The sequence below is a fragment of the Gavia stellata genome, chromosome 26, assembly GCF_030936135.1.
Source record: "Gavia stellata isolate bGavSte3 chromosome 26, bGavSte3.hap2, whole genome shotgun sequence".
Classification (NCBI taxonomy): Eukaryota; Metazoa; Chordata; class Aves; order Gaviiformes; family Gaviidae; genus Gavia; species Gavia stellata.
The window spans coordinates 1,075,429-1,089,725 of NC_082619.1; the positions used below are offsets into that span (position 1 = coordinate 1,075,429).

General features: G+C 64.5%; 3 protein-coding genes across 3 annotated transcripts in view; all 3 read right to left on the reverse strand.

Moving 5' to 3' along the window:
* Positions 1-790: 790 nt before the first annotated feature.
* On the reverse strand, positions 791-2,128 carry APOA4 (apolipoprotein A4). Its single transcript, XM_059829783.1, has 3 exons — positions 2,080-2,128; positions 1,825-1,951; positions 791-1,718 (listed from the first exon to the last, which is right to left on the reverse strand). Exons 1-3 carry the CDS (start codon positions 2,126-2,128, stop codon positions 791-793), a joined length of 1,104 nt encoding a protein of 367 aa, XP_059685766.1.
* A 3,027-nt stretch (positions 2,129-5,155) lies between these two features.
* APOA1 (apolipoprotein A1) lies at positions 5,156-6,635 on the reverse strand. Its single transcript, XM_059829779.1, has 4 exons — positions 6,608-6,635; positions 6,318-6,373; positions 5,878-6,031; positions 5,156-5,800 (listed from the first exon to the last, which is right to left on the reverse strand). The coding sequence occupies exons 2-4, from the start codon at positions 6,358-6,360 to the stop codon at positions 5,203-5,205; spliced, it is 795 nt and encodes a 264-aa protein (XP_059685762.1). The 5' UTR covers positions 6,361-6,373; positions 6,608-6,635; the 3' UTR covers positions 5,156-5,202.
* A 3,320-nt stretch (positions 6,636-9,955) lies between these two features.
* Positions 9,956-14,297, reverse strand: part of SIK3 (SIK family kinase 3) — an 89,254-nt gene continuing 84,912 nt past the window's right edge. Inside the window, exons 22-25 of the mRNA XM_059829593.1 lie at positions 11,804-11,967; positions 10,918-11,050; positions 10,634-10,801; positions 9,956-10,256 (exon numbers count right to left, since the gene is read on the reverse strand). Coding sequence (XP_059685576.1) covers positions 10,644-10,801; positions 10,918-11,050; positions 11,804-11,967 — 455 coding nt within the window. The 3' untranslated portion in view covers positions 9,956-10,256; positions 10,634-10,643. The remainder of the gene's footprint in view (positions 10,257-10,633; positions 10,802-10,917; positions 11,051-11,803; positions 11,968-14,297) is intronic.

The window sequence follows — 14,297 nt, forward strand, 5'->3', positions numbered from 1 at the left end:
GGCAACTTTTTCAGCTCGTGTCTCATCCCCGTGAAGAGTGCCGGCTGCTGACGCCAGGCTTTTAAATCAGGAGAGCGCTGCTGTGTTTGCACTGAGGCAACCCAGCAAACAGGGACCCACTGGGACTGACGTCTCCCCGGCGGGGCTGGGGTGCGGGCTCCCCGTGGCAGGGGGCAAAGTCTGGCACACCGCAGGGGTGAAACTCCAAGCGGTCGCCAACGCTCCCCCGGCACCGAAGTCCACTCTGCTCCCTCGCCCGTGCGGACAGGCGGGGTTGCCCTGAGCAGCCCTGGCCGCGCTCCCGTCCCGCGGCTCCCGCCGCTGCAGCCCACGCGGGAAGTCCCTCCGTCCGTGGGAGTGGTCCTCGTGGGGCACCCACCAGCAGAGCGGCTCGGGGCGCTTGCTGTGGCCATAGCTCCGGCCCTGCCCGAGCCGCCCAGCCGATGGGCTCACCTGGCTGCAACCGCCCCCAGCCCCTGTGCGGTGCCTGCATCCCTGTGCCAGGACCGGGACCCCCACCCACCTGGCCCCACCTCTGTTCGCTCTCCCAGGTGCCCTGGGACCCGAATTTGGGGGCGATGCTGTCCCCCTGGAGCAGCTGGAGCTGGTGCCCCAGGCTGCCCGTCCCGGGGCAGGATGGCGGGGTGCTCCGGGGGAGGATGGACACAGACCAGCAAGGTGCATCACAAGGGGCCAGTTTATTTCTGCCGTGGGCAGCGGCCATGAACGCTCGCGGTGTGGGGGTACGGATGGCCACCCCGCATCCCCTCCCCATGGTGCCGGGGGGGTCTCAGTTCTCCGCCGGCTGGGAGGTGCTGAGGAAGGCGGCCACCTTCTCCCGCACCTCCTTCTCCAGCAGCTCCAGGTGGTCCTCCACACCGGCGGCGCCCGAGTCCAGCTTCCCCCGCATCTCCTCCAGCCGCTCCACCAGCTGCCGCCCGAAGGCCTCGCCGACGGGGGCTGCCTGCTGCCGGAAAGCCTCCAGCGTCTGCCCCACACGCTCATCCAGCTGCTGGGCCAGGGGGGCCAGCCGCTGCCGCAGGCTCTCGGCGTCGCTGCCCGCTGCCTGCCGCAGCTCCTGGGCCAGCGGGATGAGCTGGGCGCGCAGCTCCTCCGAGCTGGCGGCCAGGCGGGCACGCAGCTCCTCCGCCACCCGCTCCATCTGCACCGTCAGGCTCTCCAGCTGCCGGTTGAGGCTGTCCTGCACCTCCTGGGTGTAGGGGCTGAGCCCCCGCCGCAGCTCCTCCACGCTCTGCCCCACCTGCCCCTTCAGCTCGTCGGCCAGGGGAGCCAGCCGCTCCTTCAGGCTCTCCACCCCGCTGTCGATCTGCTGCTGCAGCCGGTCGGCGTAGGGGCTGAGGGAGGCCTGGATGCTCTCGGCGTTGTCCTGCAGCCTGTCCCGCAGCTCGGTGGCGTAGGGCTCCAGCACCCGCCGCAGCTCCCCAGCCCCGCGGTCCACCTGGGAGCGCAGCTCCTCGGCGTAGGGGCTCATCTTGGCTTGCAGCTGGCGGATGTTGGTGCCGATCTGCTGGTGCACCTCGTCGGCGTAGGGCGCCAGCTTGGCCTGCAGCTCCGCCAGCTCACGCCGGATCTGCTCCTTCAGCCGCTGCGAGTCCTGCGCCAGCCGCGCCTGCAGCTCCGTGGCGAAGGGCACCAGCCGCCGCTGCAGGTCCTCGGTGTACGAGCTGACGCTCTGCAGGTTGCTCTCCAGCAGGGTGCTGGGGAGAGGGGGGCCGTCAGCACCCCGGCGCACCCACGGCACCCTCCCCTGCCCGGCACCTCCCGGCCGCCACCGTGTCCCCCCCAGCCCGCGACTCCGCTCACTTGAGCTGCTTGGTGATCTCGGCTTGCTGCAGCTGGTCCACCGTCTCCTTGGCATTGCTGCCCAGCTGGGTGAAGTACTTCCAGAGCACGCTGGCCACCTCGTCCGGGTTGACGTCAGCCCGTGCCCCTGCAAGTGGATGCTGGGATCAGCACCGGCACAATCCCGCTCCGCAGCGGCCCGGGGGCATCGGGTCCCCGTCCCTGCCCCGGGGCAGGACCTCCCTCCCGGCACCCGGCACCTGCAGGCCACCTCACCTGAGACCGTGAGGAGCACCAGGACAAGGGCGGCCGCCTTCGGAGACATCCTGAGAGCTGGGGGATGCCTGCGGGAGCACAGAGCAGGGATGAAGGGAGCCCCGGGGGCCGGCAGCCCCCCAGCCCCGCACCGCCTGCCCCCCACCACAGGCGATGCAGCCACCAGCTCTCCCCACCCCTCCACGCAGCCGCTGACCTGCGCTGCCACTGGGTGCGGGTACCTGCTGCGCCGGGGAGCACCCGGCCGCTATTTATGCAGCCTGAGCGCCCTCGGCAGCTTCCACGCAGGCCTGTGACACAGACCCCGGGCTTGGACTTTAGCAAGGTCGCGACGTGGAAGCGCCTGACGTGCGCGCAGCCCTGACATCACCCGCAGCCCTGCCAGCTCCCGGCAGGGTGCCAGGGGCCAGGGCAGAGAAGGAACGGGGGTACGCATGGGCACCCTGGGCCTGAGTCCCTCCTGGGGGCAGGGACCCTGGGGCAGAGGGGACAGGGCACCTCAGGGAGCAGTCCCCAGCTCCGCACCTCCGTGGGGTGCAGCGATGGCCCCACCAGTGCCTGCTGCGCAGTACCCGGGATGTGCGGTCTGGCAGGGCACAGGGTCTGGGGGATGCTACAGGGACCCCTCAGCCCTGCTGCTGGCTGCGCTGCGCCTGGGATGCGCAGCGGGGCAGGGCACGGGCTCGGGGGCATGCTCTGATGGATGCGTGGGGGCACGTGAGACTGTGTACATGCAGGATAGCATCACTCCCTCTGAGCTCAGGCTCCTGGAGGATGCCCTGCTGCAGGGAATGGCCAGGACCCCGCAGCTGTGGGATGTTGCACCCACGCGGTGCCAGCGTGCCCTTGGCCAGAGCTGGGATCCGTGCGTGGAGCTGGGACCTGTGCGTGTCCCTGGCCGTGGGCATCGGGCTCTTGGCACACGCCCCAGGGATGCAGCCTGTGGCTCATCCCACCCACGCCCCTGTGGACCCGCTCCGGGCTGCAGACCGGCGGTGATGTGTTGCGGCTGGGGCAAAGGGCACGGCTGGCAGGGACAGGGACTGGCCAGGCGCCGGCGATGCCAAGGGCCAAAGAGCTCTCGCAGTGCCCCATGGCAGGAGGGCGCAGGGCGGGCACGCAGCGCCCGCCTGCGCCTCCCAGGTGGCAGCCACCCAGCCCAGGCAGCCGCGCAGTGCCCCCGGGCAGGGCCGGCCCGGTGGCATCACGCCCGGGGCCAGTGCCGCTGGATGTCACCCTTGTGCTGTGCACACCCACGCCAGCCCCAGGCCTGCCCCCACGGCTGCCCTCGCCGTGGTGCGCCCTGCACGGGCACCGGGCTGGCTGCGCGCACACCAGCGTGCACATGCACGTGCACATGCACACACAGGCACGCGCATGTGCACACATGCAGACGCGCGTAGACGCATGCAGAGACTCCGGCCAGCCCCCGGCAGCCTTGGTCCCCGGGGGATTTGCCAAGTGCTGGCCGGGAGGCAGGCCCCTCCGCAGCAAACCGGGCTGCGGGAACGGTCTCTGCAGACGCGCCCCCTCCCCGGCCAGCCCCACCGCCCCTGACCTTTGCACAAACACCCTCGGAGGCGGCTGTGGGGAGGTATAAAGTGGGAGCCCAGGGCTGCCCCCGCGGAGCAGAGCCCGGCGCAGGTGAGTGGGGAAGCCCCCGGTGAGGGTCGCACCGGGAAGCGGACGGGGTCGGGGTCGGGACCCCTGCGGGTCCCCGCCTGCCACCCCGCGCCATGTGCTCTGCTCTCTCCCCAGCCATGAAGGCGTCGCTCCTGCTCGTGCTCGTCTGCACGGCCGTCCTGGCGGCGGGAGCAAGTAAGGGGTGGGCGAGGGCTGCGGCAGAAGGAGGGGACGGGCTCAGGGTGCTGGGGGGCATGCACGGGGGGGGCACAGCCCCGTGGCCCCGTCCCCCCACTCCCACAAGGTTTGTGCTTGCAGGGGCCGACACGCCAGAGGAGCCGGAGGCGCTGGTGAGGAAGGTGCAGGAGTACGCCCAGAAAGCCACGGCCATGGCCAAGAACGCCTTCAGCATGGTGCAGGAGTCGCAGGCGGCTCAGCAGGCCAGGTGCCCCACGCCCCCCGCCAGCCCGAGCACCGGCCCCACCACCCCGCTGCCCACGGGGGAGCCCGGCCGGTGCCCCGCGCTGAGCCCCCTCCCCTTGCAGGCGATGGCTGGCGGACAACGCCGACCTGGCGAAGCAGCGGCTGGCCTGGCTGAAGGAGCAGCTGGTGGAGCTCTGGAAGCGGACGCCAGCCGCGTAGCCCCGTTGGGAGCTGGCCGGAGGCCGGCCGGGCTGGGGTCCCCCCCGCTGCCCACCCGCTGTCGTGGTTCTTGCAATAAAGCGGCGCTGAAGCAGATGGCTGTGGCGGCCTCACTGGGGGGGCGGCGAGGAGGAGTGCGCATTCCGAGGCGAGGAAGGGCTGGGACGGACGCCTGCGCTGGGGTGCTGCTCCCTCCTGCCGGCACCGGGGCTGCATGGCCGTGCCGGGGTGCCGGGACCCCTCACCATGGGATGAGGGCTGTGCGCCCCCGCCCCACTCACACATGCCCAGGGAGGCAGCAGCCGCATGCCGCTCCCGCAAGCTGGGGGGGTCCGGCTTCTGCAAAAGCAGCCCCTGCTGCGCTCCACCGCCCCGGCACAGCCCTTCGTGCGGGGAGAGCCGTGCGCGGGGCCAAGCCCGGCCGCACCCTGGGCAGAGCTGGGCTCAGTGGCAGGGTGAGCCCAGGGCACCCACCCTGCCAGCCCCCTGTCCCCTCACTCCCACTGGGCCCCCCCGGCCCCCCCTGCCCCGAGCACCCCTCGCCCCCAGCACTGCGTGCAGGCTGCCCGCCTCCAGCATCCACTGCAAAGACTGAGCGAGCTCCAATAACTTAAGTGAGGTTTATTTGACAAAAGGAAGGCAAAGCTGAGACCGACGCGGGTTCGGGGAGAGGGGGTGGTGGGAGGGGAGGAAGGGGGTCCCCAGGGAGGACGCCCCGGGGCTGGCCTGGCCCGGGGCTCCCGCAGCCCGTCCCCAGAGCCTCCCTGGGGGGAAGCACCCCAGGCAGGGCCGGGAGCGGCCCCGGGGCGGCTGCAGGAGCGGGGCTGGGGTCAGTCCCTGGCCACGCCGGCCGGCGGCTCAGGCCACGCTCTTCTGGAGGTCGTCCAGGAGGGCGATGAAGCGGGTCTTGAGGCTCTCGGCGTAGGGGGTGAGGCGCTCCTTGAAGTCCTGCACCAGGGGCGTCACCTTCTCGCGCAGGTTGCTGAGCTGCTCCACCGCCTTGGCCTGGTACTCGGCGGCCTGGGGGATGCCCTTCTCCCGGATCTCCTCCAGCTTCTGGCTCAGCTTCTGCCGCAGCTCGTCACTGTAGGGCGCCAGGTTCTTGCGCAGCTCCTCCACGTGCCCGCGCAGGCGGTCCCGCGCCTCCTCCGCCACCGGGGTCAGCTTCTCCTGCATCATCTCCACCTTCTGCTTGGTGAGCTCCTTCAGCTCCTGGGCCACGGGCGCCAGGCGCTGGCGGTACTGCTCCAGCTCCTCCGTCCACTTGGTGGAGAACTGGTCCAGGAAGGGCCGGATCTTCTCCTTCACCTCCTCCAGGTCCTTGGTCAGCTCCTGGCGCAGGGCCTCCGTGTCCTTCAGCCACATCTCCCGCACCTCCTTGTAGTAGGGGGCCATGTCCTCCCGCAGCTTGGCAGCGGCTGCGCCCAGCGTGTCCAGGTTATCGGCCAGCTTCAGGCTGCGGGGAGCAGAGGGAGGTCAGGCACAGTGCCCCGGGACCCCCGCCGGCCCCCCGCCATGTGCCCCCCCGCTTACTCCAGCTGTTTGCCCACGGCAGAGGACTCAAACTGGGCGATGGCATCCTTGCCGCTGGCCTTCACCGTCTCCAGGTACACGTCCACCATGTCCTTGAGGCGCTCCAGGGGTGTCTGGGGGTCATCATGCTGCCAGAAGTAGCGGGCCTGGGTGCCTGCGGGGAGAGCCCGGTGCGCTCAGGACAGACTGCCCGGTGGGACCGCGGCGGGGATGGCTCCAGCCCTGCCGCCCTGCCTGTTGCTGCCGCGGGGACCTGCCCGGCTCGGGAGGGGACCGGGGAGCCGCTTGGCTGCAGCCCGACTTGCAAAGCGCTTTGGAAGCCATTCGCCTCCAGCAGCGCTCGCGTCGGGCTCGGCCACCCCGTCCTGCTCCGTCCCATGGGGATTCGCAGCTGCTGCCGCCCCGGCCCCGGCCCCGGCCCCAGCCCCGTTTGGACCTACCCGTCAGGCAGAGCAGGGCGAGGGCCACCACCACGGCTCTCATCTTTGCGCTGAACCTGGGGGCAGAGCAAGACAGTTGAGTGCCAGGAGCCCCGGGCGAAGCCAGCCCCAGTGGGAGCTGAGCCCCCCACCCCGGCACGAGGGGTCCTCGCTGGTGCCATGGGCAAAGCCTGCGGGACGGGCGCCGGTGCTGCCTCCCTGCCCGTGCCGCCGCGTGCCAGGAGCAGCAGGACTCCGGCCCCTGCGGCACCGTGGGGGCTCGGAGCCCCCGGAGCAGCCCAGGCTCTTACCAGCTCTCTCCTGCGGCTGCCGTGCTGCCGGTCGTCCCGTCTGAGCCGGCCGCTTCCCCACCGCCGCTATTTATGCAGGAGGGGGCAGTTCCAGCCGGAGATAAGCCAGCGCTGCAGCCCAAGAAATCACTCCCCGGTGTGGGCGATGTGGCGCGTAGAGTTCAAGGATCGCGCGCGCGGGCCAGCGCCGAGGAGTGCCGGCTTGGCAGGGGCGGCGAGCAAACAGGAGCTCCCCGCGGGACACGGCTCGCTGGCCAAGGAGCCTGTTTACGCCCCCAGTGACCCAGATTCCTGCTTGCCACTGCGGCCTCGCCGGGGCCTCTCGGCAGCCCCCAGGGATTGGCCGGCAGCCCGGGGATGAGGTTTATACCCGCAGGGATTTGGCCTGCTGTACCCAGACCCCTTGTCCTCCGCTCGCCACCACTATGGGTCTCTGCCCCGTCCTTCCCCAGGCCGGTGAGACCCACGCTGCTGACATCGCCCCCTTTTCCTGATGCGCCCCCAAGGCAGAGGTCCCTGGAGCTGTGCCCCACGCACGCTCACGCCAGCCCTCCCTGGGGACCCGGGCAGCAAATCAAAGTCTCGGCCCGGAGCAGACACCAGCCCTGCTGCAGCACCTCGGCACGGCCACCCCAAAACTCCCGCTCAGCCCGAAGCCGCTCTGCAGCCAAACGAAGGTGCTGCCCGGTCCCACTGCCACCAGCCTGGGGACCCGCAGGAACCGAGCGCGCAGGGCTGAGCCCGGGTGAAGCCACCTGGCAAGAGGGGACAGGGGAGAAAGGGGGCACGTCCCCCAGACAGTGCTGCGGAGGAGCATGCGGGAAGCAGGAGGGCCTGGCTAATGCCACAGGGAAGCTGCCCGCTGCTACAGAGGAGCAGTGCTCCCAGCTTCAGAGCAGCACTGGCTCCTGGCAGCCCCAAGCCCAGGCTGCGTCGGCATCCCCGGCCCCTGCGGCACTGCAGCACGCCAGAGGCATGGCTCCCTTCCTTCGCCTCTCCTCCCCAGCCTCCCATGTTTCCCCCTGGAGCTGCCCCGCTCCCAGGAAAGCTCAGCTGTGGAAGGACAAGCTTGACAACCCAGGTTTGATCTGCAACAGGGCATTTCCCTGCCCGCAGAGGGACAGGGAAGGATGCAGCTGACACAGCTGGTTTGACATTGCATCCTCCTGAAGGGAGAGGAGGGTGGGGGGGAGCTCTGCAGCCAGCCCCGGCAGGCTCCCAGGGCCCCAGGCTGGGCTCTCAGGGGAGAGGAACCGGGCAGGGAAGCAGCAGCCGCAGCCATCCCAACCGTGCAACAGGCCAGAAGGAGCTGGGCGAAGGCCAGTTGTGTGGAAGGTGGATGGGCAGAGCTGGAGAAGGGCTCCGGCTCCCCAGGGAGGCGCAGCTGGGTGCTTGGGAGCCCTCCCCCTGGGCAGAGCTGGGAGCAGCGGTTCTGGGGGGCCGACGCGAGTGAAGCCCACTGTGGCTGCACAGGCGTCCTCTGTGCGATGAATCACTCAGCCGCGCTCTGGCACTGGAGGTCCTGCTGCTGCGGGGAGGCTGGGCAGAGCGGCGGGGGGCCGCAGGGAACCAGGCTGCGGGAGCCAGCGTCACCGCGGCAGCAGCTCTGGGGAGGAGAGCGGCTCCGGAGCGGGCTGGGAGGGAGCGCGGCCACACCTTGAGCTTTCGCCCCCGGCCGCCCCGAGCACAGAGGCTGTTCCGCCTCCGCAGCGGGCGTTGAGCAACAAGGCAAACAGGAGAGCAGGGAAGATCATCATCATGGTTTTATTTGTCATGATCCCACTGTCCAACTAATTGACTAGTTGCAAGTGACTCACAAAAAATGGACTGGAGATTTACTGGAACTTTTTTTTTTAGTCCAACATAAATGAGGAAGAAAAAATACTTCTGACATTTCCAAAAAACAGAAATAATAGCAAAGTATATTAATATACATTCAACATATACTGCGCGTATTGATTACTACAATACAAAGCAATGATAAAAAAAGTGTGATACTGCGAAATGGCACGGTTAAGCGAGTCCCTGCTGTTTCGGATGCTTGCTGTAGGGCGGCCGTCGACTCTCCCAGAAATACAGTGTCATGTAAACAACAAAAGGAAACCAAACCAAAGGTACAGAGCGAAAGGCTTTCAGTGTTTCCCGCTCAGGCCCGGCAAGCCCCGCCGCGCTCCCCGCGTCCCCCCGAGCCCGCCGTCGCCGGGTGAGGAAACACAAGGGGATGGTGGTGCCCCGGCGAAGCCGGCAGGCACCGGGACGCCGGCAGAAGCGCCGGCCTGGGCTGTGCCGCTCGGCAGCTGCAAGTTTCTCTCCTCTCTGGTTTTGTGAATCGCAGAGCCGGTTAGCGTTACCTTCCCGGGGCAGGGGAGAAGGGGGAGGCCGGGAAGAGGCGCGGGTAAGGATAGCAAAGTCACCTCTGCCGTGCTGGTTTCACACTTCCTTCTGTGCAAATTCAGGAGGGCTGGGGCGATTTTTCCTTTTTTTAAAAAACGTTCCAGAAAAGTGTCAATAAGAAGAATCGGAGCTGTAGCTTGTAAAGTCCCAAAGGCAACGATGACACCAAGTGCTCCCGAGCCCCGGCTGGGGGGGGCTTCACGCTCTGCCTGTCGAGGAAAGGATGGAAAGGACAAAGAAGAGATCTACGCACATCTGAACTGTATAAAGGAGAATACCACTGTCGCCACTGGCACGAGAGAGAAAACCAATCACAAGTACAATGTCCTTAAAAGAAATAAAATACTTTGAACAAAAGGTGCAAGTCACAATTCATATAGAACAGAATCTAGTTAAAAATTTCTCTCCAACAGAAATTCCTTTTGCCTTTTATTAATAACAATAATAATAAAACAACATTTACCAAAAAACAATTCCTACATGATCAGGAGAAGCCAAGAAAACAAAGAAAAATCTGTCTTCCCTACATTAAGCCAGGAAAAAAGAAAAGAACCCCAAGTCGTATGCGGATTTGCAAAGTAAGGGTTAGAAGGGGGTGGGGAAGAGGTGATCCTTTCAGCACGCTGACAAACGGAGAGAAGAACAAAAGCTGACAAAGATGAGACAAGAAGCATATTGCACCGGGGCGGGTGCTCCCCGCCGCCGGCCGGGCCCTGGGCTGGGACGCGCGACCTGCTGCCGGGGCAGGGGAAGGGCCACGGCCAGGCTGGCACCGTCCTCGCCCCCCGGCCAGCGCCACCAGGCCCGGGTCAGGCTGGGCCCCTCCCCAGCGCGAAGGGTTGAAGCAGGGAAGGACAGCACGGCCTCCGGGAGCGGCTCCGGATCCCATCGGACCGCGGGCTCCTCTCCCTCGCTGTGCCGAGAGCGGAGGCGGGCGGAGGGCCGAGGCAGCCCCGGGACCCGCCTGGCCCCCGTCAGTAAAAGCCCTCCAAACCAGACTCAGTGCTCAGGCTCCGTGAATCCTCCGCCGACGTGTAGGACTCAGGTTCTCTGGTTGTTTCTGTGATAGCTGGAGTTACAGGCAAATATGGCAAAAATTAAAGAAACCAAAGGAACAACACACTGGATGAACTGATTATGAGGAAAGGGGCCATGGTATTCCAGTTAGTCAGAAATACTACGGCAATTTGGCGCAATGCTGCTAGATACTGTTGGTTTAAAATGGACCTTTTCGTTTCAAAGCTGTACATAAAACCTGCAAGAGAGGGAAGAAGCAGAGATGTTAGGAGACACCGGAGGCGCAGCAATTCTGCTTCCACAGCCCTCCCACCACGCTCTCAGTTCAGACCCACAAGCTACGCCCCAGGAGGGAGACCCTGCCGACGCAGCGGGGCTCTGGCAGAGCAGCGAAGGCCTGGAAGGAGGGGTGCTGTCCCTGAACAACGAGGGGGGACAGCAGACAGCCACCAGCGTGGAAGCTCCGAGCTGACGGTCTCTCCCCCAGCCCCTCCCCTGGGAGCAAGGGGACAAAGAGGGAGACGCACGCCAAGGTCAGGCTGACAGGCCTTTGGGCCTGCCACCGAGGAAACCCCAGGCGTGCAGCTGGACAGAGAAGGACACTGGGATACTCACTCCCTCCTGGTTACACCCCTGCCTGCTCCATCCCAAAGGGCACCTCCGGGTGCTTGTAGCTCAGTAGGACGTCTGTAATACATGTCGACGGGTAACAGGAGGTGTTTAGGTGCTGGTTGCCATCACCTAGGTTGGGATGCTCTTGACCTTCCAAACTCTCCCCGCATTCTGTAAGGTCAAAGAACAACATCAGAGTTGGCACAAGGAGCGCTAAGGAGTTACAGCTCTGGCTCCTGACCCTGCACCCTCTGTGCCACGTCTCTGCAGCTTGGCCAGGTCCTTACCCTCGCTCTCCCTGTCGCGCAGCTGCTGACTGGCCATCAGCGACGACTGGCTGAGGACAGCATCAGACATCCGAGCGGAGCTTAGTGCTTTTCCTGCCATTAAACTCATTCCAGGCAAGTTATCTAACTGCACCTGTGGAGAGAGCAGGACACAAGTCAAAGGGGGCTCGGGACAAGGCACCCTGCTGCTCCCCCAGCTCTCTGACAGGGGAGCTTCTGCAAGCCTTCAGCGAGGGCTTCTAAGTACAAGTAAAAACTGTACATCAGGTACAGCTTAGGTGCAGCCAACATCCCCTCAACACAAGAACGGACTGGGCAGTCCAAGTCCCTTCCAGACCTACACTGAACTAACTAGGGAAGAGCCCTTCTCATTTACAGCAGAAGGGAGCCGTAGCAAAAAACGCATCAAGATTTGGGCAGGACACTTCCCAGCGGCCCAAAACACAGGGGGAGCAGAGCAGCCACTCTCCGCCCTCGGTCAAGGTCTGGGCTGTCATGGCCAGCTCGTTTAGCAGCACTGCTGAACCAAAAGCTGGGCATGGCATGTCTCCAACGCCCTCCATGGACAGTGCCAGGCCTGGGGCAGCCCAGACTGTTTCATCAGAAGGACCTCGGAGGAAAAAAGAGATGCCATGGCTATGGCAGCCAGCCCTGGGGCAAACCATGAGCGAAGGAGCAGCAAGTCCATATTGGGCTCTGCTAAAAAGTTTTCAGCACTGAGCAAACAGGATGTATTAACTGAAGCGTCCCCACAGCTTTTCATTCCCAGCAGCCCCGCAGAACAGGGCACTGCCTTTCCTATGTGACACCTCGTACATAACCCACACACATCAAGGAAGCTCTGCACTGCCTTAAGCCCCGCCGGCACAGGCTTCTTCAAACCTACGTAGGCATCATCACTGTTCTGAATGGTGTGATGTCTCTGCAGGGTCCTGGGCCGTGGGTGCTCGCTGGAGGCGGGTCGCACAGGGTAGCCCAGTCCGTTGTGGTCAGGCACCTGCATGGCTTGGCCGGGGGAGCTCCTGTCCATACAGTTGCCTACGACGGACTCTTGAAAATCAGACGAGACAGAAAAACGACAGATTAGTACAAGGAACCTGCAGCTCTCAGTGACGCGCACCACCACAAAACTGTGGATCTGAGATGCAACAGCACGAACAAACACTCATCGGTGGTGGACCAGCAGTGCTGCTGGCTGGGTGGAAAGGGGGCCCCAGCTGCTCCCGTCAAAGCGATGCAGCACCAGGGCCCACCCAAGATGGCACTCGGGCAGGCTTCTCCCTCCAGCGTTGAGATCCCAAAAGATCTCAATGCTAGCTGCCTCCAATCAGGTCTACAAAGGCAGCCTAAAATTGGAGGGACAAGGGGCAGGAGCACCACAGTGCAGGAACCAGACGCTTTCTGCCTCCCTCCCGGCACTGCCGCCTACCCCTCAAGCCCGAGCTCGCCCTCCTCCCTGCACTGCCCACATCATTACACAAGAGCGGAGGGAGAAGCGTCTCCCCAGCCTCCAACACGGGATGTTCTGGCAGGGCCCCTTGGCAATGGTAAGCAACATAATCTTGCTGGAAGAGTTGGCCAGGACGTTCGCTTTTATCAGATGACTTCTCCCTGCCCTCCTACAATCTGGCTGTAGGAGTACATGAGTGTTCTGCCTGGCAAAGTCCATCTGCACTGCAAGCTCTTACGACCGAGGGTAAAGGCTACATTCCTATCAAGCAAAACCTCTCGTCACCAAGTACACGATGTTTTGAATAAAGTCCTGAGGTATGGAGAAGCCTATCGTTGGGTCCGATGCACGTAAACAGCTCGCTCTCAGCGAGTAGTCCTGCGGAACACAAACATGCGGACGTGGCCACGAGCACTAGGGAGCTGCCCTGAAATGATACAGCTGCAGGTAGATTCCCCGGCCAGAGCTATTGGCTTTCACAGGGCTTTGGCCAGCGGGAAGCAATCTCCTGCTGTGCCGGGACACCACACCTCCTGGCTGGGACTGCAACTGCGTGATGCCAGAAAGATGCTCCCCAAAGGGGCCTGTCTGTAAAGTTACCCAGATCCGAATGAGACCCCATCCTAGGCACAGTCTGCCACCTGAGCTCTCCATGCTGCTCCCGGGCACACAAGCACAGCTAGCGCACCGATCCCAATGCCCTTCCTCCCTCAGAGTCCTGCAGGAGCCCCGTCCCGGGGCAGTCGGAGATGCAGCCGGCCTCCCCCTTCCTTTGCACAACCGTGGGGTTACATGCGGTTAACAGTCAGCTTTCCCGGAAAAGTGAGAAGGAAAACATGAGGTAACAGATGTCGGCGGAGCAGTGCCACCCACACGCTGCTTGGGACGCCGCTCCAACTGTGGGAACAGTTGTTTGGGCCAGCAGCCTGCTTCTCCAGCTCCACAAACAGCCCCGGTGCAGAAGGGCTCCCACAGCCAGGCCCAGCAGCGAGCCCCCGGCACCAGCCCGGGCACTGCAGGTGACAAGGCACAGTAGGATGAGCCCCCCCGGCCCAGAATAGCCCTGACCCAAAAGACAACCCCACGCTTCCTGTTGCCAGCACAGCACCTCTGGGGATGCAGCTCAGGCCGCAGGGGCAGGACGGCCTGAATTCACGCTCCTTTCCTCACCCCAACCCTGCTCCCGCAGCGGGAAAGCCTTTCATCCCCACATCCATAGGGGACTGGGCTCCCGCGCCAGGCGGCCTTTGTGTCGGCGCGGCATGTGACACTGGCACCACGGGCAGGGCCACTGCCGCCAGCTCTGCTCCTTCAGTGCCGAGGCAAGGCAGGTTTCCCATGGGCAGCATTCCCAGCCCTGTGACGGCTAGGTTGGAGCAAAACTGGAGCAGAGCCGTTCAAAGGTGGTTTAGTCACATCCTAAACACAGATTTGGTTGACACTCTCACGGTCTCCGGCTGCCATCTCCGGCAGATGCTCAACAGACAAGCCAGGGCTTTTTGATCTAGGTCAACACGCTCCCTTGGAAGGCACAAATACTCCCAAGCCACTGCAAAGTTACACCCTACTCTAGGGAAAACACACTTGGTGAGCTGGGGCAGAAGAGAAGATACACCCCCCGCCATCTCAAAAGAAGCTGCAGCCTCCTAACACAGTATAGGGAAAATAACAGGAAAACCCAGGGAAGTGGCTGAGAAAGCTCAGCCGTCAGCACCAGCGCTCAGGGAGAGGAGCCATGCGAGTCTCCCCAGTCACCCCTCGGAGCCTGTGCACAGCACGCTTCGGAACGCTGGAGCTGCGCTACGCACAAGCGAGCGGGATGTACGCTGAGGTTTCACAGCATTGAATTGTAGGTAAGGGTACCTAGGCGGCTTAGATGGGGACTCTGCCTGGAACCGAAGCAGCACAGGCCCGATTCCAAGTGGGTTAT

What these genes read in the sequence shown, in the direction of transcription:
- APOA4 (XM_059829783.1), bottom strand. Translation starts at nt 2,128, where the DNA reads ATGTCTCCGAAGGCGGCCGCCCTTGTCCTGGTGCTCCTCACGGTCTCA. An exon ending in GGTGCTCCTCACGGTCTCAG is followed by an intron (nt 1,952 to 2,079) that starts GTGAGGTGGCCT and finishes ATCCACTTGCAG; the next exon opens with GGGCACGGGCTGACGTCAAC. An exon ending in GAGATCACCAAGCAGCTCAA is followed by an intron (nt 1,719 to 1,824) that starts GTGAGCGGAGTC and finishes CCCTCTCCCCAG; the next exon opens with CACCCTGCTGGAGAGCAACC.
- APOA1 (XM_059829779.1), bottom strand. Translation starts at nt 6,360, where the DNA reads ATGAGAGCCGTGGTGGTGGCCCTCGCCCTGCTCTGCCTGACGG. An exon ending in CGCCCTGCTCTGCCTGACGG is followed by an intron (nt 6,032 to 6,317) that starts GTAGGTCCAAAC and finishes CTCTCCCCGCAG; the next exon opens with GCACCCAGGCCCGCTACTTC. An exon ending in GCCGTGGGCAAACAGCTGGA is followed by an intron (nt 5,801 to 5,877) that starts GTAAGCGGGGGG and finishes TGCTCCCCGCAG; the next exon opens with CCTGAAGCTGGCCGATAACC.